Source organism: Sciurus vulgaris, assembly GCF_902686455.1.
Source record: "Sciurus vulgaris genome assembly, chromosome: 14".
NCBI classification, from domain to species: Eukaryota; Metazoa; Chordata; class Mammalia; order Rodentia; family Sciuridae; genus Sciurus; species Sciurus vulgaris.
In genome coordinates this window covers 74,015,291-74,038,506 of record NC_136475.1, presented here as the reverse complement: position 1 = coordinate 74,038,506, position 23,216 = coordinate 74,015,291, and the positions used below count along the sequence as shown (strand labels likewise).

General features: G+C 46.1%; 1 protein-coding gene across 1 annotated transcript in view; it reads right to left on the bottom strand.

The window, feature by feature from the left end:
* The window catches only part of XDH (xanthine dehydrogenase), a 63,259-nt gene that overhangs the window by 25,177 nt on the left and 14,866 nt on the right, over positions 1-23,216 (bottom strand). Inside the window, exons 7-18 of the mRNA XM_079109948.1 lie at positions 17,253-17,321; positions 16,877-16,963; positions 15,398-15,539; positions 12,814-12,906; positions 12,048-12,199; positions 10,771-10,864; positions 9,327-9,436; positions 7,874-8,058; positions 5,782-5,953; positions 4,315-4,398; positions 2,689-2,858; positions 385-508 (exon numbers count right to left, since the gene is read on the bottom strand). Of these exons, the coding sequence (XP_078966074.1) occupies positions 385-508; positions 2,689-2,858; positions 4,315-4,398; positions 5,782-5,953; positions 7,874-8,058; positions 9,327-9,436; positions 10,771-10,864; positions 12,048-12,199; positions 12,814-12,906; positions 15,398-15,539; positions 16,877-16,963; positions 17,253-17,321 (1,482 nt within the window). The remainder of the gene's footprint in view (positions 1-384; positions 509-2,688; positions 2,859-4,314; positions 4,399-5,781; positions 5,954-7,873; positions 8,059-9,326; positions 9,437-10,770; positions 10,865-12,047; positions 12,200-12,813; positions 12,907-15,397; positions 15,540-16,876; positions 16,964-17,252; positions 17,322-23,216) is intronic.

The window sequence follows — 23,216 nt, the reverse complement described above, 5'->3', positions numbered from 1 at the left end:
ATACACTACCAATACACAAAGTGATGGTATTGTTATTTCTTTTCTGGTTAGTTCATTTAATGTATTCTTATTTTTCTTTTAACAAAAGAGCTTAATTTCATACATTAGAAACCCAACTGTTAGTTTAAATATAATCACCAGTCTTATTTTATTGCCACACGGCACTAAGTTACCCTGCTGTGCACAAATAGTAGCCATTGATGAAATATTAACATACTTAAATAATAACATATTCGGGCCCATTATGGATTATACTGAATACTGGTCAGCTGGAAAGATGGCCAGGATACATGCAAATGTATAATCTTCAAAATGAGGGAAAATTGCAGTTAAGACTTCAACACTTATTCCATTTATTTCATATAAAACAAAATCCATGCATACCTTATCCTTTGCAAAGACTGTTTCATCTTTAAAAATTCCAGTTTCATTACTTCCAGGAATATCATCAGCTGAGAGGAAGCAAACAAACCCCGGCACCTTCTCAGCTGCTGAAGTGTCTATGGACCTGCAAGAACAAGCCATGGGAGAGGCCAGGTGGGCAAACTGAAGCAAGAGAGTCATCATCTGGACTGGATAACCTGGCCTTGTGTTAATGGGCTCTCATCCAATTCCTCCCTTCTCTACTTTCTTTTCTATTAGCATCTAATTCTATTGCATTGGATTCTATTCTATTCTATTCTACAAATGCTGATGGAAGGCTACCATGTATAGGTCATTGTGCTAAATGCTGCCAAGGACGTAAATTGAGTAAGACAGGCCCCCACTCCATGGATGCTATGCCAGGCTCTGTCTGATCCCCAAGGGCAAAGAGAGCCACTTCCTAGTGAGCAGCATTGACTCTGGAGAGCTCTGGCTCACCCCCACATTGCCAGCTAACATCCACGCAGAGTCAGTACATCAGGGCCTTTGCTATGCTTCTGAGCCAATGGCCCTGAATATCTGCATGTGGCAGAATTTCCCATTTTAATAGTTCTATTCCAGCGCAGCAGGGGTTTCTAGACATAATTAGGCAAGATGGGCCAACAAAGGTAGAGTTCCTGGAGAGTTTAGCAATTTTAAAGGCCTAAATTATGTGCTGAGCACTCTGGCCCAAGACTCAGGGGACAAATAGGGCAGAGGTATAATAATCAGGAAACTGTCCTGCAGTATCAACGACCTTCCAGCCAGTTAATCCTCACAAGAAAACCCAAAAGTGATTATCATCATTTCCATTTTGTATGTGGGGAAACTCAAGCTCAGGGGAGTAAGGTAACCTATCCAAAGTCCCTCAGCCAGAAAAAAAAACGTGACTGGGATTAGAACTGAGGTTAAACCGTGAGGACGCCAAAGTCAGGGAGCTTCTTGCCCCACCCCAGTGCCTTCCAAGTGGAGACGTCCATGAAAGCCCCAAGGGTCACCATCAGTGACCCCCCCCAACCCTTCTACATCCACTCACATATTGCTTGGGTGGAGGTTGTTGAAGTGTAGACAATGTGGGTCAGGGTACTGTGGACACAGGCTCAAGCCAACGACAAAGACAGAAGAATTTACCCCACAGCTGGCAACCATACCAACTGAAACTTATTTCATGGACTTGGAAAAGTTTATTTTTCTGTTGGATTTATCTGGGTCTGGCTCACTATTCCTGGAGCCTGTCTCTAAGTCCAGGAGCAGCAGGTGAAGAGATCAAAGACAAGGAGACCTGAACCCTAGTCCCCTGGGTGGCAGGACAGAGGGAGAGACTTCCTAGCTCCCCTGCTTAGCCACTGGCTGTGTGTCCAACGCCTAGCAGGTCCTGAAGCCCACAGTCTCCCTCTTGAACCACTGAGGCAGCACAGCCCAGCTGCCAATACTCCTGGGCTTCAAACACGGACTCTGCCACTTAGCAACTGTATGCCGTGGGGACTTGCTCCTCAGTTTCCTCAGTTGAAACAGAGGGATGATAATACTACCTGCCTCTAGGATTGTTGTAAGGAGTGAATGAGCCCACATGTGTACAATGCTTGAAACTAAATCTTGACAAATATTAAGCACCACAAGAGTGTTTGGGGATTTTTTGTTTGTCTGTCTTTGTTTGGTTTTGAGATGGCAGTTCCTGTTGTTCGGGCTCTTACCCATCAATAAATGCATCTGAGTGTGTGCTCTGTGCAAGGAGTCGTGTGGACGCTACTGCTAAGGTATTACAGGTGGGGAAACTGAGGCCTTCATGGCACAGACACAGGTCTCAGTTGCCAAGCCCTGGAGCAAGGATTCACTCCCGGCTCTGTCAGAGTCTAAGGGAAGGTTCTTCCCTTTAGTGCTAACTGAAGTGTTCCAAAAATTTTGCATTTAGATTTAGCCCAATATCTAAAATGCAGATCTAGCCTGGTCCTGCTTGAGTCTGTCAGCCGCTCCTCACGACTTTGAAGGCCAGGTGTGACCTCACTGTTTGGTGTCCCCAGGCTTTCTTAATCTGGCCCTTACCTGCCTCTCGGATGCCACCCTGTGAGCAGACCCTCATCAGGCGGGCCCTGACCCCTCCTGCTGCTCTCTGAAAGGTGATTTTGAGATGATTTTCCATCTTCGTTTCAGGGCTGGGAAGTGCCAGAAGACCCTTGCTATAGTCACATCTGTGTCTCGGTGCCTGACTGGGCGGGAGAAGTCTCTCAGGTGCTCCCGGGACCCTCCCCCTGGAGCGCCATGGGCTCCCCGTGCAGCTGCACTCACTTGATCTTGGCGTGGGCCCGGGTGCTGGTGACCAGGCGGAGAGACAGCTCCTTCTCGTAGCGGGGGATGTCGTCGCAGTACACAGCCTCCCCAGAGGCCTGCATGTTGGCGGAAAGGTGGGGCATGGGACGGCCCACCATGTCCTCCTCAGACTGACCTTTGGGAACTTCCTGGAACAGTAGGGTCACCGGTCAGGCTGAGGACACTGTTTCTCTAGAGGCCCAGGGACACAGGGGAAACCTTGAGGCCAGATGGCAAAGCAAACCCAGGGGGTTAGAATGGATGAGGTAGAGGGGCCTTAGGGGTGGAGGACACAGTGACAGTGAGGCACCTAGGAAGTCATTGACAAGGGTGGTCATAGGGTAAGTGAATCAAGGAACCCCCACAAAACGTCATCCATTGAGGACGGGGTTATGCTATAGCATACAATGCAATAGTATGCACCATTGAAGCACGCTTCAGAAGAATTTTTATTAAAAGGAGAAAAAGCTCATGTTAAGTGTAAAAAAAAAAGACATAGAACATTCTTTCTGTGTAATGATTCTAATTATGTAGGGAAATAATATATGCTATAAATATCATATATGCATTTCATATATATTTGTAGGAAAAACAGAACCAAACAAAGATACAATGATTCTCTCTTGAAGATGAGATTTTGGGTGATTTTTGTTGTTTCTTTATACCTTCCTTTATTTTCCAAAATATCTTAAGATACACTGATTTTATAATAAACTTATTTTTTTGTTGTTTTTTGAAGTAATAATAATGGTTAATACTTGTTGAGTGTTTAATATATGCCAGAAACTATCTAAGCAATTTACTTTTATTAACACATTTAATCCTTGGCCATCCTATGAACCAGGTACCATGATCAGCCACGCGTACAAGTGGATATACTGAACTTGTCCAAGAGGCACAGAGAGGGTAAGTGATTTGTGCAAGTTTTCAGTGCTACAGAATGGTAAGCCTGGGATTCAAATCCAGACAGGGACAGCCTGGAGTTCATGCTTCGGACCATTACATTCTAATGCAGGGGTCATCAGATGGTAGTCTTTGGGTCAAAGCTGACCCACAGCTCAGTTTGGTAAATAGAGTTTGACTGGAACACTACATACTTGTTCACTTATATATTGCCCATGGCCGCTTTTGTGCTACAACAGCAGAATTGAAAAATTGCAATAGAGACTGCGACCCACAAACTCTAAAATGTTTATAGAAAAAGTTTGCTAATCCCTCGCTTAGTGCCTGTCAAAAACTTGCATCTGATAGAATGATTTGAGTGCTTGTGTGTATGCACACCCTCCCAGGAAGACTTCTGGATTGAGTCTGCACCTTAGTCCTACACAGAAAAGTGTAATGAAATGAAATGTAAATGAAAAACAAAAGTGTTTCTTCTGTAAGGAACAGGTGCAGAATAATCCTAAGAAAGAAACTGAGGCCAACAAGAAGGAAATATATTCATGGACTATGATTCCTGCTTCTTACACTGGACAGGTATGCATGAGAGTGGGCAGCTTTTCACTCCTATGTATAACTCAAGCTGGCCAGTTGTCAATGGTCAGCAATCGATCATCAGATGTGGCCTGTGCTGGCCCTGGTATCAGCATACACATGCATACTCACTTGGAAGAGCTGGACATTGGCTGGAGGGTCTTTGTGAAAGAGCAGAGTGGCACTGGCAAAGGTGGGGTCCAGCAGACCACACTTCTGTGGAGACAAGACGGCAGAGGTGGGGACGGCAGAGCATCATGGATCCCTTCCTTGGTGGGCCCAAGTGGTGAAGCTGCCAAGGGCTCCCTTGAGTCTGTCATGTTACACCCTTGGAGTCCTGGCTGGGTCAACCTCGTCCAGGTGTGGGTTCTGAGGCCCAGCATTTAACAACTGCCTTGGCTTCGTCCCCAGCCATGGCCCCAGCACACCTAGGGCTCCTTGCTTTCTCCCACACTCCAAATCTCCCCTTCCCGGCATTTACGCGTGCTGCCCTCTCTGTCAGGAATTCTTCCTCCCCGGCCTTTCCAGAAAAGTTTCTTGCCCCCTCTGTTTCTTGCCCCGCTTCCCCGTCATGGGAACTATTTAATGGCCTGGAAGATGTTCACAATACTCAGCTAAGGCAAGGGGGTATACAAGTCTTCACGCGGTGTGATCCAAATCTGTTTAGACAACGACACCTCCAGATCAGAAGGTAGTCAGAGGGTAGATGTGTTTATAGATGGATTGGAGGACAGATAGAAACAGTGAGAGATGGGGCAAACTGACAGAGAGATGGACAGATAAATGTAGGCAAAATGTTAGAGAAGTGTAGGGAAAAAAAAAACTTAGATCCCAGATTTTGTCTGGGATCTAAGAATAGAGGATGATTTTAGTTTTCCTTTATATAATGTGTGTTTGTTAAGCTTTCCACAATAAGTCCTTGTTACTTTTTTAATTTAAAAAAATGGAAGTATGACTAGTGTTTTAAAGAGGGTTTGGCTCAACTGTCCCCACATCTGTACAACAGTCCCTCTTCTGTGCTCCCTCCCTACCCCCGCTTCTTAGTTGTCACACCAGCTGGCCTTTGCTGACTTGTTCAGACCCACACTAGACTGTCCCTCAGCCCAAGGGTAGCATGGCATGTAATAGGCATCAAATAAATGCTCATGGGAAACAAATCTTGGGAGTCCGTCTCCACCTCAGCCAGCACCGTCACTGAAGTCACACCCCCCTGTGTTCCATGTTCACGCCTTACATCCTCATTCCGCTCTGCCTCTCTTCTCCCGCTCTGCTCTCTTTCTACACCACAACATGGTTGTATCTGCTCTGTTTCTAGAAGGGCCATCTGGTCCACCTGCCCCTATTGCAGATTTCACAACTGGAAGGAAGAGAAAGTCATGGCTATTTAAGTTCCACAGTGAGCTGTTGACACTAGCAGGACAAGAGCCCATGTCCTGACCCAGCCAGCAGGTTGGCTCCATATCTGTGGGCCCTGATTCTGTCTCTGGTTCCTGCTTCTGCTCTCAGACATCCAGAATGAGGAAAGAGGTTTAACACCCAAACCAACCTTTAAACAAGCATGCTGCTGAGAATCTGCACCTCCCCGCACCCCACACTCACCTCAGGGTCCTCTTTGCCCAGCTTCCGAAGCACCGTCAGGTAGAACTTGAAGAAGAAGCTGAGGCTGAGGGTGCGCCGGAACTCCACCATGCCGCCAGGGGCGTCAGGGGCCAGGTGCAGCTCCTCCGCCAGGCCTGCACACACATCCTGCAACAACTCCTCATTCCAGAACCTGCCAGAAAACAGAGGGTGGGAAGTGCTCCCCCACAACCTCAGCCCCAGTCACGCCATATGGAGAAGAGCACCCAAAGTCTCCTGGTCATGCAAACCTCAGTTCAAACTCTGGCTCAGATACTTAGAGCTATGTGACTTTAAGTCGCATAACCGGTTACATAACCTTCTTGGTCTCAGATTCCTCATCTTTAAAAGTAGATCTATCAAAATGTATAAATGCATTCTATTGTCATGTATAACAAATTAGAACAAATAAATTAAAAATAAATATAATCTAAAAAATCACAAGATAATAATTATATCTTTTGAGTTTTTACAATGTGCCAGGCAATGTCCTAGGTGCTTTATATGAATCATCACTTTTAATTTAATTAAAAACTATAGTAGGGAAAAGTCTCATACCCATTTTACCACTGAGAAAACTGAGGCATGGAAAAGTTATATAACTTGACTTATGTTACTCTTCTGGTCAGTGTTAGAACCAAGAAGCCAAATTTCAAGTTAAGCTTTACCCTGTGTGGTTATTGTAAGGATTATGTAGGTCAATGCCAATGAAGTGCTTGGTACAATTGCTGCCATATGACAGCCCTGGGAATAGTGGTAGCAGGATTAATAATAGAAGTAGTAATAGCAGCAACAGTGATAGCAGAGCAGCACTAGCAGTAATAGCAGCATCAATGCTACTAGTAGGAATACTAGCAATGGCAGCAGCAGTAATAGTGGTGGTAGTAGTGGTAGCAATAGTAATGCTACTAGTAGAAGCAGAAGTAGTAATCATAGTATAGGAGAAGCAACAGTATTGGCAGAAACAGCAACAGAAACCCTACTATTTATAGTAGAATTTATGGTAGCAACAGCAATGTTACACTATTAGCCACAATAGTATCAGCAGTGGCAGCAGTAATAATAGTAGCAGTAGCAGCAAAGCTAGATGGTAGCAATAGTAACAGGAGCAGCAGTGATACTACTTCTGGTCACAGTAGTCATAGCAGTAGTATTCATAGCAATAGTAACGGTGGAGGTAGCAATAGCAGTGGTAATAACACAGCAGTAGTGATGCTATTAGTGTAAATACTACAGGCAACAGTCATAATGGGAGTATCAGTAATAATAGCAGTAGTAGAAGAGGCAGCCGTAGCAGTAACAATAGTAATAGCAGGAATAGCTGCTGTAGAAATACTGGTCATAGCAATGATACTGGTAAGGATACCAGCCAGCAGTGATGACAGGGAGGTCACTAGTGAGAGTAACAGCAGCATTCATCCTAGTAGCAGTACCAGTGATCATGGTAGTAGAAGCAGCAGCAACAGGAACAATAGTAATAGCTATTGTCGTTGCAATGATAGAAGCACTAGCAGTAATAACAGTATTCACAGTATCAGTGGGAGTAGCAACGATGATAGTAACGCAGCAGCAGTAATACTAGAGTCTCGTATCACTTAACAGCAGGGTGCATTCTGAGGAATGTGTTGTGAGGCTATTTCTTTGTGTACTTACACAAACCTAGATGGTCTAGCCTACTACCCAGTTTATGTGGTACAGCCTATTGCTCCCAAACCTGTACAGACCTGTATAGCATGTTACTATACTGAATACAGTAAGCTACTGTAACACAGTGGTAGGTATCTGTGTGTCTACACATATCTAAATGTGGAAAGGTACAATAAAAATTCTAGGTGATAGGAAGTTTTTTACTCCATTGTAATTTTGTGGGACCACTATCATATATGTGGCCCATATATCATTGCTTAAAACATCACTATACTGTTCATGACTGTGTTAGTAGTAACACTAGTAGTACTAGTAATAGTAGTAGCAACAGTGGCTATATAATAGTAACAGCAGCAGTAATAAAATAGTAGCAGCAATAGCAATACTCCAGTAGCCAACAGCAGCTTCACTGAGTGCTAGTTCTTACTTGGACAGCTGCTTTGGAGTGGTCTTGATGGCTGAGATAGTTCTGTTGGCCATTCCTCCATAGCAAAGGGCCAGCTCCTTCACCTCTGTGGTCCCTGGCTTGAATAGGACTCTCATGCCACTGGTCACCTTGGCAATGTCATCTTCTCTCCGGGAGGCCTGCTTGAATGCTGAGAAAAATTCACCCTAAAAAAGAACAGGTAGATGCCTGTTTTCCGCCTTGTCTTGCAAGGACTGCAAGGGGCCAGCCTAAAACCCAGGACTGTGAGTTGAGATGAAACAAAGTGATAATGCCACCCTAGATTGGTGGGGAGCTTGTTTCAGGATCGAAGACAAGACATAAGTACCACACTTATGGGCTAAGTTCCAAACTACATTCCCAGAAGCTGGAAACGGTCAGGACTTCTACCTGATGGTCAGGAATGCTGAGAGTCAGGGATGGTAATCCACCTGGGAGAAGGAGGCTTCTGAGACCTACGCTGGGGCCCAGGCTCAGGGCCCACCCAGCTGCTCTGAAGACTCACGAAGCCTTGGTCAGCACCTGGCTGCCTCGAGCAGGGACAGGGAGATGCCATAGGTAATTTGAAGCCACCTCACCTGTGGCCTCTTCCTCGTTCCTCCCACCTATTGTCAACTAAGCAATCTTACTTTCTGCAAGAAAGTGTTCCACTATGAAACAATGCTGCCTCTGTGCTCTGAACCTTCTCTTCCCCTGGGGCTGTGCCAGGGTCTATCTTTGGGGAGAGAAGGAGAGTGTAAGTCATTTGCTAGGGAAGAACCATCTGACTTCAGCTCTTCCGCGTCACGTTGCTCTTGAGGTTTGTACCCCCACTGATATTGTACATTCTGATTAACACCACAGATCCACAGAAAGCACAATGAAGCCCACTGTTGAGGCCCCAAGGTCCACAGATTTTTCTCTGGAGCTATGGAGCTCTTCAGACTAAGCCAGCTCAGATTCCTGGGTGATGACATGACCCTGGGGCACCAAACCCAGCATTTGAACTGGGTTCTGGAGCAGAGGTTCCAGATGCTCACTCCCAGGGGACACGACTAGCACTCAGCATCAAGTTAATGGCATCCTTTGTTGAGAAATCTTTCTAGAAATTCTGGGTATTAAAATCTCCTTTCTTTTACAAAATGGTCTTTTTCATTAATGACCATACCTGGCAAAATAAAAACTGAGTAATGCTAAGCCTGTTTCCAACTCCTTCCTTGACTCATAATTTAAAAAAAAAAAAAAAAAAAATTAGTGATGTGTGAAATTCAAAACTCTAGGAATCACTGCTCAAAATGTTCTGTAAAGACAAGCTAGGAAATCCTTAAGAAGCCACTTCAGGGCTATAATTGCAGTAATTGAATTTGCATTCTCATTAAGGAGGTCAAAATTAGCATGGGCAAACATGCCTCATGCACATACTGAAGCAGGAGCTGCCGTAGACCCTGCCTCTTACCTCTCTGCTGTAGGGGATCTCAACGGAAAGCAGTATCTCCTCTGGACTTAGCAGGGTCTTTCTGTAGCCAGGGAAGAAGGTGTGGTCCATCCGAACAGTTCTCCTAGTGCCTGAAGGAGACAGGAAGAAGAGACTGAATGTGAGAAAGAGGTTGGGGGTTGCATAGGGAGCAGAGGAGAGCCCCCCATAGTGAGATCCATTCTTCTCCCTGCTCCCTGGCACCCAGTCAGAAGAAGCAGCTGGCACAATTGAAGACAAGTCCTCCATCTGAAAACCTTAAGCAGTGGTGGCTGGTAAATGTCTAACAATGGATTCTTTGCAGATGGTGGGTGTTCAGGAATCTCTAATTCACAGTGTTTGCCAGTCTGTGGTGTAAATGCTTGCTCCATAGCCACATGACCGGGTTATATCACTGAAAGTGAGGTTGAGAAAAGGGCAGCAAATAGTTAACACAGCAGCCCAGGCTGCTGTCCCCCAGCAGAGCTTCTATGAATGACCCTTGGCTGGCATCTGGGAACATGGATTTTGGGAGGGTTTGCACCAGTCTGTTATGGGAATAGCTCACTATGTCTGCACCACTGGAGTAAATGATACAGTCTGCTGAATACCTACTTTCTTTCTGGGAGTCCAGACCTCTGGTACATGCCTGTGTGACAAGTCATCAGTCCCCAATAAAACCCTAGATGCTGAACCTCTAGCAAGCTTCCTTGGTGATGGTACTTCACGTGTGCTGTCACAACTCATTGCTGGGGGAATTAAGCATGTTCTAGGTGACCCCTGGGGGGTATCCAGAAGCAAGTGCCTGGGGTCCTCTGGACTTTTACCCGTGAACCTTTTCCCTTTGCCGACTGGGCTTTGCATCCTTCTGCTGTTATAGACCTGAGGAAGATTCCATGCTGGATCCTCCTAGCGAACCACCAGGCCCAGAGTGGCCTCAGGGACCCTCCAACAAGGAAGAGATGCTCAGGAGAGCACCACAGTAGAACACTTCCACAGTAGATACAGCAGATATAAACAATCTCAAGGGCATGGATAATAGTCAAATGAAGTCAAATAGTTAGGAATTCATGGGTTTTGAGTACCTTTGATTTGAAAATAATTTATTTCATATGTAATTTAATCTTTAATAATGGCCACATTGAACAGATGATTTGCAGATTACTCATAATCTAACAGCCAGCTGTGGTAAGCCAGTGCATTCTGACCCCAACACACCCCAGAGAAGGCATGCAGGTGGCCGACCCAGCTATGAGTTCTTCAGAAAGAAAAGGCACAGCTCTCCCAGCCCCCAACCCAGATGCATCCCGTGCAGCTTCCATGAATCCAAACCTTAGGACAGCTGAGGCACTGAACCTTGGGCTCTGTTTCTCCATAAAGTGTCCTAGCTGGTGCGCGTTTCCTCCCCCATGTCCCTCTCTTGGGACCTCTGCTCCAGGCAGCTCACCTCGGGACACAAGGGTCAGCTTGGCGCCACTAGCCATCAACACGGGATTGAGGTCGGAGATGGGACTGGCGGTGATAATGTTCCCTCCAATGGACTAGGACAAGCAGAGAGAGTGAGTGAGGACCCACCCAGCTGTCTCCTGAGCACAGGGCAGGCAGGGGACACAGTCTGCAGGGAGCACTGAGGACCTGCCTCCCAGGTGGACAAGAGCAGCCCACTAACATGGGCCTTCAGGAAAACGTGCTTGCCTTGAAATCAGAACATTGAGACTGAGTCCCAGTTTGGAAATTTAAAAGTCAATAAACTGAGACGAGCCCTTTTAAATTGTTTGACCTCACCCAACCTTTTCCTGAAAGGATTGAGGTGGTTTATCACAGAGACCACAGGGAGCTAGTAAAATGAAATGAAAGATAAAGATCAAGAAAAAAGAGGAGGAACACTTTAAGGGTGAACAGTTTGCTATATTTGGATCTGAACTTCCTGGCAACTTGGCAAAAGGAAAAAAAAAGAAGAAAAAAATCAGATAGAGTGTTCTCATTACTGGAAAAGAGGAGGAAAGGCAGTGTCCGATGGCAACAAAGTCCTTCCTAGAAGCAGATTGAGCAGAACGGGGGCACTCGGAAGAGCTTTCTGAGTTCAAGAATCAGAAGTGTGGGGGCTTGGGCAGGTTTGGGGAATAGAAGTGGGTTGTTCTGATTTTTAAAAAAAAATTTTTTTTTTTTAATGGAATGGAAAGGATGTCTGCTTCCCAATACCTTAACTGTTGTGCACCCAAGTCACACGGGGTGTAGGAACACCACTGTTTGCAAACTGGGAAGTTCTGAGTCAGACTGAAGCCCGAACAGTCAACGGCTGGACCCCACCCTCCTCTCAGGGGAACCCCTTCTCTGGTTCCCCCACATTCTGAAAGGGACTCCCCTGCTCAGTTTTGCCTTCTCTCTAATACAGTTCTCATTCACCTACTGATAGTCCCAGCCAAGTTCAGGAAGAGGGAGGGCCGAAGCTGTATCTCTGCAACCTCAAGCGTGAAGACTGTCTCCGTGCGGCCCACAGACCACCTTCATCAGAAGCCTCCGGGAGGCTTGGGCTGCAGCCCAGACTCACTGAGTCAGAATCTGAGTGTGGAGACCAGGGTCTGCACTGTAACAAGCACCCCAGGCAATGCTAAAGTTGGACCCACTGGGTTGGAGCAGGTGGGAATCTGTAACAGGGGCCAATCTGCTTTTGGCAGAGAGACACACACCCGTCGGCCTTGCTTGCCTCCAAGGGGGACTCACCGCCACAGACTTGACCTGCTTCCCTGCAAACCAGCGCAGCTGCTCCAGGACTCCTTTGAACACCTCTGTTTTCTGGGCAGGAAGCTTGGCAACTGCATCTACCAGGATCTTCTCCACAGAGCTCAGGGGGCACGCAGCTCCAAAGGAGATGCCTAGGCACACACACTCAGAATCACAACCACATCCTCTAAAGTGAGGAGACTTCACAGTCAGCTCCTCAGAAACCCATGCAAAGCTGGACCATGACTTACATCTTTATGTAGATGGGGAGAGTAGGGCCCAGAGAGGTTAAGTTGCTTACCAAATGCCACACTGCTGATAAAAGACCCAGAACTCAAGCCCAGGCCTCTGGACTCTATAACCTATTTTCTTTCCTCTAAGCCAGCAGTTCTTGACTTAATAACATCAGGATCTGCAGCAGTGAAGTCCTAACGTGTTTTTTCAAAAAGCACCCAAGGATTACCCACCCACTACTTCTCTATTTCCACCCTCCCCCCATGAATGATTCTAACGTGTGGTCAGGACCAAGGAAAATTAGTGAAATCTCACAGCTTCTTGCCTGCTGGCACCCGACCATGGATACTTGGGGGAGGAAAGGCCATGAGGGGTGCCCTCTTCTCCAGCGACCCCTCTCCCCTTGCAAGGTAGGCTCCAAGGAAAGCAGATGGCAGTCACAGGCAGAGGGTAGGCCGCCCTGGCACCCACCTCCCCTGTGATCCATTCCCAGCATTACTGTGCCTCTGTGGGCTCAGGACGAACCCCTTACCCTCTGGTCCATGGGTCACAGTATTCAGCTCAGGAATCCAGGCTGGGCAGACAATAATAGGAAATAGCATGTTCTTAAACTTCATCTCAATGCCTGGAGAGAGAGGCAAGAAGCCCGTTATAGACCTCAGCAGCCCCTTCCACCAGGCACAGCATTATGACATATTCCCAGTGGCCACGTGCAGGGTTGGGTGAGGAAACACAGTGAGCAAGCACGGGGTTAGGTCAGCCCTAGGACCATGTCTTTCCCTCCCTTACAAAATAATCCATCCATATTCCAATGAAACAAACTCAAATTTACTGCAATGTGTGTATGCACGTGTGTTTGTGCATGTGTATGCAATAAAGCCATTAGAAAACATGGGTATTTAGATATGTTTGCAATTCTTCCAAGCTCTTGACCTGTTTTAACTAACTTATTCCGCCCAGCAGCCCTATAAGTACTGTAGTTTCCTGCTCATTGAAGAAACAAGGCACAGAGAGAGCAAGGCTTTTACCCAGATTGCACAGCTAAGAGGCACATTTCAGTTCTTGAGCTATCGTCAGTGTTAGAGTACAATAACAAGAAAAACATAAAAGTCTGACATTAAAGCAAAAGAGGAAAAAAAGAGAAGTTTTCCTCCTAGTCCTTAGAATCTGAGTTCTTCAAGGTGCATGGTTTTACAGGGCCACACAATCATGTCCAGTTTCTGTCCTCTCAGTGAAGCAAGCTAGGAGCCTCTGGGAAACTCGCACACCTCGGTTCCCGAGACCCAGTTGGCACAGCACCTCTCCTGACCCCACCAATGGGGATCCAGATGGAAAAAGTTGAAAAATACATGTCTGAGCCCCCTATCCAGTACTTAAGGGTGGCCAAGTCCCACACCTGTGCATTTCTGCAAGGAGTCTGGCTTGTGTGGGTGTCCTCTGCTCCCAGAACCCAGAATGCAGGTTGAGACCCGGGTCCCATCTGCATGTGGCTCTCTCTCTGCCTACTCCCCCAACATCCCGCACTGACTGTGGGTGGATACATGGGGTGTATGAAGACAGAGTGGAGGAGATGGAAGTGGTCTTAAAATTTATTTCTAATTATTTAGTTGATATCTTTGAATTCCTTTCTCTTGGAATCCAGGGTTTGTCTGACTCATGGCAAGGAACATGTCCAGTGTCAGGATATCATGAGATTCTTCTAACCACCTTAAATCATGACACCCTTGGATCCTAGGGCCACAACTATATGGGCAAAGGACCCAGGGCCACCACTATTTGAAAAAGCAGGGTGGTAAACAGCACCAACTGCCATGAGTCCTGCTAAGCCAGAGCTACACAACTGTATCATGGGCATGTCTCACTGGCCACCCTGCTGTCCCAGCATGTCACAGAACTGTAGCTGAGAACTCTGTACTGTATCTGTGCTTAAGGGGGCAGGGTCAACTCTGCTCCATTAGTACTGAACCAAGTCAGTCCCTCCTGTGGCTGAGGATCCAAGTAGAACCTACATTCCAGAGACTCCTTCAGGAACCAGAGTCAAGAGACCCCCACCCTCTGCACTTGACTACTTAAAAGCATGACATGCCACCTCACCACCACCCAGAGGTCATCCAAGATGAACCTTGACTGTGCCATGATCTTCACCTGGGAGCCTCACTAGGTACCAGAACTAGCAAAGTGGACACCAGCCAAACCAGGCTTAGAGAAGATGGAGAGCCACGGGCCTGGGGCCCTCTGCCATCTTGCTCTGTCTGGAAGAGCATGGAGGTTAGACTGCACATCCTGAGCCTCCCTGGACTTTTCCAACTATTGTGGGTCCCACAGCCTAGATGGGGGCACAGTCCCAGGCAACACAAACACAGTGGCACTCCCTCTTTTTACTTTCCTCCCTTTGCCCATATAGTGGTGACTCTAGGGTCCTTTGCTCATATAGTCATAGCCCTGGGGTCCAGGGGTAGCATGATTTAAGGTGGCTAGAAGATCAGGAGATCCTTGGACACTGGACATGTTCCGTGCCATGAGTCAGACACCCTGACTCATGTCCTTCTCCTTTACCTTATCACATCATCTCCCAGAAAAGGGGTAGTGGGAGGCAAAGTGTGGCATTTCTAGACACCCCCCTCCCTCATAATCTATCAAACTGTGGCCTAGACTCTCTGCCTCCATTCAGCTCTCCCTCTTCAACTAGAAGAGCCTGGAGGGAAGGAACCGTGTCCTATTGATCTTTGTGTCCCAAGTCCTTCCTAGAGACCCTGGCTTGAGGATGTTCAGGGAGAGAGTCAATGAGCATGCAAGGATTTCATCTGATACTCAGAGCAGCACTCTGAGAAGTTCTTCCCAGAGAAAAAAGAGGAAATGATGATAAGGGAGGACGAGGAATTCTTCGGAGAACACACAGCCAGTCAGGGGTCAAACCAGGCCTGTGTGACTTGAGAGCCAGGATTTTGGCAGGGGAAATCAAGTAAGCGTCCAGGGCTCTTCAGGGTTTTCCCAGGGCATTCAGTGGGACAGAGGTGGGGTACAGGGTGGGGGGAGGTCAGGGACCCGTGAGGGCAAGCAGGAAGGGCCCAGAAACACTCCCAGAGCCCTGGCAGCGCCCAGGCCCTGGCCCTTACCGATCTCCGTGTTTCCCACCACGAGCTTGGCATCGGGGTGCTGAGCTTTGAGGTCCAGCAGCTCCCGCAGGGTGGAGGCCTGAATCCAGGTCACACGCTCCCCTTCAAAGCGCAGCTGCTTCTGGGGAGTATCCTTCAGCCTCTGGGAATTGTAGCGTGCTTACTGCACTGTCTCCCTCCTCCTTCCATCCTCCCCAAGAAATTGCTTTAAGTCCATAATAGGGTCAACACCTCTGTTGACTTGCTTAATACGAGTTCACCAGAAAGATTTTTGACACTGGGGAGAAGTGGACTAGCATGCACTGAGGCAGGACCTCCACTGGCACTTGGTGAACACATCATTCCAGTCTTGACCTCAGTGAGAGAGGCAGTGTGAGCCTGTTTTACAGGCAGAGGAGCAAGCCGAAGATCAAGGAGGTTGTGGGACCTGCTGGAGATCACATGCCACGGAGGACCCTAACTGACCTGACAGAAAGCCCAGGTTCCTTGCAGTGCCCCATGCTGTCTCCAGGGGGCGCAGTGGGCAAAGCGTGAGAAGGAACAGGTGGGGAAGGAGGAGGGTGAGAAAGGAAAGCAAAAGAGGGCTGGATCCGGTGCACAGCCAGTGACACTGGGCTGGGAAAGGAAGCCCCCAAATCAAACTGATGGTGTTTTCCAGGTTTCACAATCTGGAACAAGTGCTGTGGTGGTCTGCTGCAGAGCTGTTCCCTCCAGCCCGCCGAACCCAGGAGGCAGGCTGCAGAGGCTCCCCAGTCCCAAGAAATGCTTATCTGAAAGACAGAGTGGCCTGATTCTTTCCCTGCCATAAATGTCAGTGTGAATGTGAGAAAATGGGCATGACAGTGGTGTCCTTAAGACTGAACTGCAAGCCGTGGATCATGCCCTGTGAATATAACTCGGTTTGTTTTAAAATAAATAGTCGGTATAGAGAGAAAATAGGTGGCTGAGCAGGCTTGCACGTTAGATCAAGTCAGGAGGTCAACAAGTCCTTAGAGAACACCTGCGACAGGTGCACACACAGTGTGCTGGAGAGACCTGCTGCCTGCCCTCATGGGGCTTATAATCTGGCAAGGAAGATAGATATCAAACCAGCAACTGTAAGGGTGACTTGTGTGAGAAGCTGTGGGAGCGTGGCCTCACAGGGTGTCAGAAAAAGGAAGGGAGCTGGCTGTGGTGGCTCATGGCTTAATCCAGCTCCTCTGGAGGCCGAGGCAGGAGAGTAGCAAGTTTGAGGTCAACCACAGCAACTTAGCAAGACCCTGTCTCAAAATAAAACGGTCTGGTGATAGAGCTCAGCAGAGAGCACCCCTGGGCTCAATCCCCAGTACGGAAGGAAGGAAAGGGAAAGGAAGGGACATTTGACCTAAAACCTAACTGACAAGGAAGGTGCAAGGTTCTTAGTGGATATAAAAATAAAGCAGGTCTCGGTGTCTCACAGCACAGAGACTCGGAGGCACGACTCCTAGGGGCATCGCCTACCAGCAACTCTGGAGGGAAGATGGGCTCCTGGGTGGGGTCCAGGGGCATGAAATCTTCTGGTTTGAATAAAGACGGCGAGAGAGTGACCTGCAGGAAGAGAGAGCACCCAGGTGGGACAGCAGCTCTTCCTTTCAGGACGAATCCAGCCCTTGTTTCTGGTGAGCTGGTTCCCAGCCCATGGCAGGCTGGGGGATGGGCAGGCAGCTCCTGGGAAGCAGGAACAAGGAGGTCTTGCCAGAGGACCCCAGGGCTAACGTGCACCTTCACCACTCTCGTCACCTGGCCATCACCCAGTCTTGCCATTGATCCCTCTTCCAGCCACACTGCCAGGGGTGTGGGAGCCCCCAGGCTCCCAGGCAGAGAAGGATGTGCTTACTGTGTGGTCTTTCTTCTGGTTCATGCAGCAGTTTGGGTTGTCTGCATTTCCTCCACAGCATCCTCCATCCTAGACAGGTAACAGTCACACATGGACATTTGTAGCTCTCACAGAATCTGAGGAACCTCAGTGATCAGTATCTAGTGAACTCCAGCTCTGTTACCTATGTCAGCACCAACAGGAAGAGAGAACCCCCCGCCCCATCCCACGGGCCTGCATGCAGAGTCAAGGCCTCCGCTATATTACTTTTGCTTTGCTAATGGATATTACGTAACTCATGGATAAACACTTAGGAGCAACAGGGAAATTTATTTTCAAGAAATTGTTTCCATCAAAATTAGATCCGGCTGGGTGCCATGGCTCACACCTGCGGTTCTGGAGGCTGAGGCAGAAGGACTGCAAGTTCAAAGCCAGCCTCAGCAAAGGTGAGGTGCTAAGCCATTCAGTGAGACCCTGTCTCTAACTAAAATACAAAATTGGACTGGGGATATGACTCAGTGGTCAAGTGCCCCTGAATTCAATCCCCCATACCAAAAAACTACATCCTATTTTATCAAAATGTATTTTTCTCATAGGTTCTCTCAGGACCTAAGAGGTTCTACTTCTATGGGGCTTGGCTGGGTGTCTGGCAGGCTGGGCATTCTGTGGAACCCTCCCAAGGGTGTCCAAGACCAGTGCTGATCCCAGAGATGTGTCCATCTAGTGTGCCCAATGGCCTCCCCTGTACTACTAGCCACATCTTCCCAGAAAGCTAAGCACCCTTCACTCCTCACTGTGGGCCTGTTCTGAAGGAAGGGCTCCAGTGGGACCCCCATCACCCATGTGAGGACTTGCTCAGGGCCTCTCAAGGTGCCAATGGCAGAACACTAATAGAGGACAAAATCTCTGCCTCCCACAACTGAGGTCTCACAGGGTGGGGAAGGGCTGTGTTCATCGGGCTGATCTGCCCCAAGAAGGCAGGAGTTGGAGACAGTCCAGAGTTGTGGAGTTGTGTGGAGATGCTACAGTGGGGAAATTCCCAGGCACTTTTCCAGTATAGTCAATTCCTGAAGGAGCAGACCGGGAACAGCCCTTCTGCATGTGAATCACAGGAGACACCATGCCAGGCTGGCATCTCTTGAAGGGTGTATCATGATTCACTGTCTTTCGTAAGACGGCTCTCAGAGGTCCATGAGGACTTGTAGGTGTGGGCAGGCCGTGGCAGCAGGGAGGAGCCTTCCCTGGCCCGACCCCCTGCACACATGGCATGATATGCAGCACCTTTCCCATTCATGGCTTTGCCCTTGGGTACTGGACGTGCTCTGTCCATTCTGGACCTCTCCACTGCCACTTTGCCCTTCCCCTCTGTATTCAGATAGGAAAGGAGGAAGGAAGACAGGGTTCTTCATGCCTCTTTTCATCTTCTTGGTGAAGGAGAGATGCAGGGGGATTCTCAGGCCCACAAAAGTGAGAGGAACTTGCATGCGGTGAAGCATCGGCCTGAGAAAGGAGACGTTCCACACAAGTACGTTTTCCAGATCTTTAAAGTGCCAGCACAATTGCACTTAGGTCTTTTTCCTTGATAAATTTATTGGTATGTTCATGGTGCAAATTATTGTGATGTTCAATAATGTGTCACGGTCCTCAAGGTCCACCAAAGTTGGATAAGGCTGGTTTCTCCTGCCTCTGCCCTCTGAGATTTCCACTTTATGAACAAAGACTGCTAGGATGTGCTTTAAAAATATATATATATAGTTTTTTTTTTTTTTTTAGATCAACTTTAGGTGCACAACAAAACTGAGCAGAAAGTACAAAGAATTCCCAAATACCTGTCTCCCTCTTCCCTGCCCTGGATGCACATATACAACCTCCTCTGCTATCAGCGTCTGAATCAGAGTGGTGCATTTGTTCCAGTGATGAAGCTACATGGACAGGACATTATCACCAAGGTCCACGGTTTACCTGGACAATGTGTGGGCTTTGACAAAGGTATGATGCAGCATACCCGCTATTACAGTATCACACAGAAGGGCCTTACACTACCCAAAATCCTCGGTACTCTGCCTGCTCGTCTCTCCTCCTTCCCACCCTAGCAACCACTAATCTTTTTGCTGTCCTCACAATTTTGTCTTTTTTAGATTTTCACATAGTTGAGATCAACATGTTACAACATGTAACTTTTTCCGATTGTCTCCTATTAGTAATACGTATTTAAGATTCCTCCGTGTCTTTTCATGGCTTGGTGACTAATTTCTTTTTAGTAGGGAATGATATTTCATTGTCTAAATGGACCATGGCTTCTTTATCCGTTCACCTACAGAAGGACATCTTGATCATATTTAAATTTTGACAATTATAAATAAATATGCTGTAGACAATACGAATGGTCAACAAAGAGATGAAAGAATGTTCTACATCTTTAGCAATGAGGAAAATTCCCTCTCATTCTCTCATTGAATTCCCCTATTTTTTTCCTGACAGCCTTCCTTATTCTAAATTCTTCTTTGTCCGAAATTAACATAATTACTCCCACCTTCCTGTCATTAGTGTTTGCATGGTGTATTTTCTTCATCCATTTACTTTTGACCTATATCTCTTTATATTTCAAGTGGGTTTCATGTAAACAACATATATTTGTGTTTTCTTTTTATATACTCTGAAAATATCTGTCTTTTAATTGTTATATTTAGACCATTAACCTTTAAGGTGATTATTGATACAGCTAGAGTGGTATCCACCATATTTGTTACTGTTTTCTGTTTGTTTCTCATATTCTTTGTTCCTCGTTTTGTCTTTCACACATTCTCTGACTTATGGTTTTAATTGAGCATTATATACTATTCCATTTTCTCTTCTTTCTAAGCATATCCATTATTTCTCTTACTTTTTTGAATTTGTAAAATACATTTATAACAAATTCCAGTTTACTCTCAAAGGACAGTATACCACTTCATGAATAGTGCAAACACCTTATAATAACAACATAGTCCTAATTTCTCCCTCTCTTTTTTCCCATTGCTGTCATCATATATATATATATATACATATATATCCACTTAGTCAAATACATGTTGCAATTACTGTTTTGAACAATTTGTTATCTGTTAGATTAATGAAGAGTTGACAAAGTTTCAATTTCACCTTTACTTATTCATTCTCCAGTGTTCTTCATTTCTTTGTGAAGATTTGAGTTTCTGACTTTTGTTATTTTTCTTCTCTCTGAAAACTTTCTCTATCTTTATCTCTATCTCTATCTCTCTCTATCTATATCTGTATCTATATCTATATCTATATCTCTCACACCTAGTGCTGGTGATCAAGCTCATGGCCTGGTACTCTACAGAATTTCTTCTCCTAAAGAAAATTTCTTCTTGAAAGGCAGGTCTAGTGACAACGATGTCCTTCAATTTTGTTTATCCAGGGAAGTCTTTATTTCTCCTTCACCTCTGAAGAAGGATTTCACAGGGTACAGAATTCTAATTTGGTGGGAGATTTTTTCATTTTCAATGTTTTAAATATTTTATTCCATTCTCTTCTTGCTTGCATGGCTTCTGAGAAATCAGATATAATTCTTACCTTTGCTCCTATAAAAATGAGAATGTTTTCCTCTGGATTCTTTGAAGAGTTTTTTTTATCTTTGAAAAGTTTTTATCTTTCATTTCATGAAGTTGGAATGTAATATGCCTGGATTCAAGTTTTTGTTTGTTTGTTGTTGTTTTCTTAATTTGGGGTTTATTGTTGTTTTGCTTTAATTTGGCTTTGGGTTTTTTGTTTCGACGTTTATCTTGCTTGGTGTTCTCTGAACTTCCTGGCTATGTATTTTAGAACTTTGGGAAATTCTCATTTCATTCACTGCTTCAGATATTGCTTCTGTGCCCTTCTCTCTTCTCCTTCTGGTATTCCCATTACATGTATATTTTACTTTTGTAGTTGTTCACTCTTTTTTTGTAGTTTTTTCACTCTTTTTTCTCTTTGCCTTTTGGTTTGGAAGTTTGTGTTGTCATATCATCAGCTCAGAAATTCTTTCCTCAGGCATGTCCAACTTACTAATGAGCCTACCAAAGACTTTCTTCATTTTATTACAGTATTTTTATCTCTAGCATTTTAAAATGATTCTTTCTTAGAATTTCTCTCTCTCTTTGCTCACATTATACATCTGTTCTTGCCTGATGCCTACTTTTTCCATTAAAAAACCTGTAGCATATTAATCAGTCTTGAAAAATTCCATTGGTAACATCAGCATCTCCACCCTATCAAGCCTGGTTCTGCAGTTTGTTCCATCTCTTTAAGTCGTGTTTGCCTTTGAGTATGCCTGGAATTTGTTGTGGTGGTGGTTGAAAATAAGTCATTTGTACTGGATCAAAGGATCTGCTGAGACAGGCCTTTAGTCATATACTGGCAAGTATGGGGAAGAATCTTCTAGTCCTAACTGTAGGTCTCAGTCTTTTGGTGAGTCTTTGCACCTGAACTGTGAATTTCACAAGTGTCTCAGGTTGTTTGTTCCTCCCTACAGTGGGTCCAGGTGGCTGGAGGGGCCTAGGAATTTCTCTTCTTCCAAGTAGGAGGAAGAGAAATTCACACTCATAAAAGTGTCAGGACTCCCCATGACTGGGTCCCCTAGAGCTTCTGTCTCTCAGGCTTGTCCACATCAAGCTTCCAGCAATTCATCAATTACTGCTCATGTTTCCCGGTGACAGTACTAGCTCATAAAGAGGTTTCTGCTCATGTGTTTATGGCCAAGTATATTGTGATTCTCTGTCTCCACCTGTCTGTCTCCGATTTGAGAAACAAGAGGTCATCCATTAACCTCAATTCTCTGATGAATCTAAGAAGAGTTATTGATATCTCAGTTTGTCCAGCTTCTTACTTATTGTTAGGATGGAAGGAAAATATCAAAGCTCCTTGCATACTATATTTGAAGCCAGAAGTCTTGCTTGTGCCTATTTTAATGATTTTTTCCATTTCCTTCCTTCCAGCTAGATGGACATGGTCATTCTTACTGTGCTCACCTTTCTGGTGTGTACTGGGTACATGAAAACTAAGGAAATCAAATTTGTTAGAACTGTGTGTAAAATAAAGGTAAAATGTCTCAGAATAAGGCCTGGGGTCCTCCAGTGAGTACGAAGAAGGTGTTCCCGCTCACCTGCATGCTGGGCATTTGGCAGCTCCCAGCCCTGGGCCCTGCTCTGCTTTGCCCTGTGGGACAGCTGGGTTGAGGGGGTTGCTGCTACACAACAGAATCAAGAACCACTTCAATGGTGATAAAACTCAGACCTCAGGCAGGAGTTGCAACTCTCTGCTACACTCAAATGCCCTTCACTGTGAGGACTGGTTAGCTTGTGTGTCTTTGAACAGGGCCCTGTGTAAATAGATAGGCAAGATTGACAATCACTGCTCTCAGGGAGCCTGAGCAGTTAATGGAGATGGTACATACTGTGGGCAAAGAAGAAACATGTCAGCATCACACTGATTGACTACCTAAGATGTATCAGGTACTGTCCTAACAACTTTGAAGGAACTACTTATGCTTTACAAGCACTATCAGGTTGGTTCCATTATCATTCCCATTTTTGAAACAAGGAAACTTTCCCAGGGTCATCCATCATGATGGAGGATTTGAACCCAGATCAGCAGACTCGGAATATGTGCTTTCGATCATTTTCATTTAATTGTATACCTCCTACTTCATCATTGACTGCATTCTCCAGGGCCTGGTATTGTCTGTCCTTGCAAGGACCCACCTCTACCTCCACCTACCCTTTCTGGGATAATGCAGACACAACACTCCTTTTCAAGATGTGCCAATTCTAAAGGTGAGTGAAAAGCACAGGAGTCTATAATGCTCTCCTGAACCCAGGATCAACTTGAGATGAGAACATTTGATAGGAGACAGGAGCAACTTGACCTAGTTGAGAAATCAGGTAAAAGTGGAGGGGACTAAACCAAGGAAAGAGAAGCCAGCCCACAGTGCCAGATGGCAGGTGC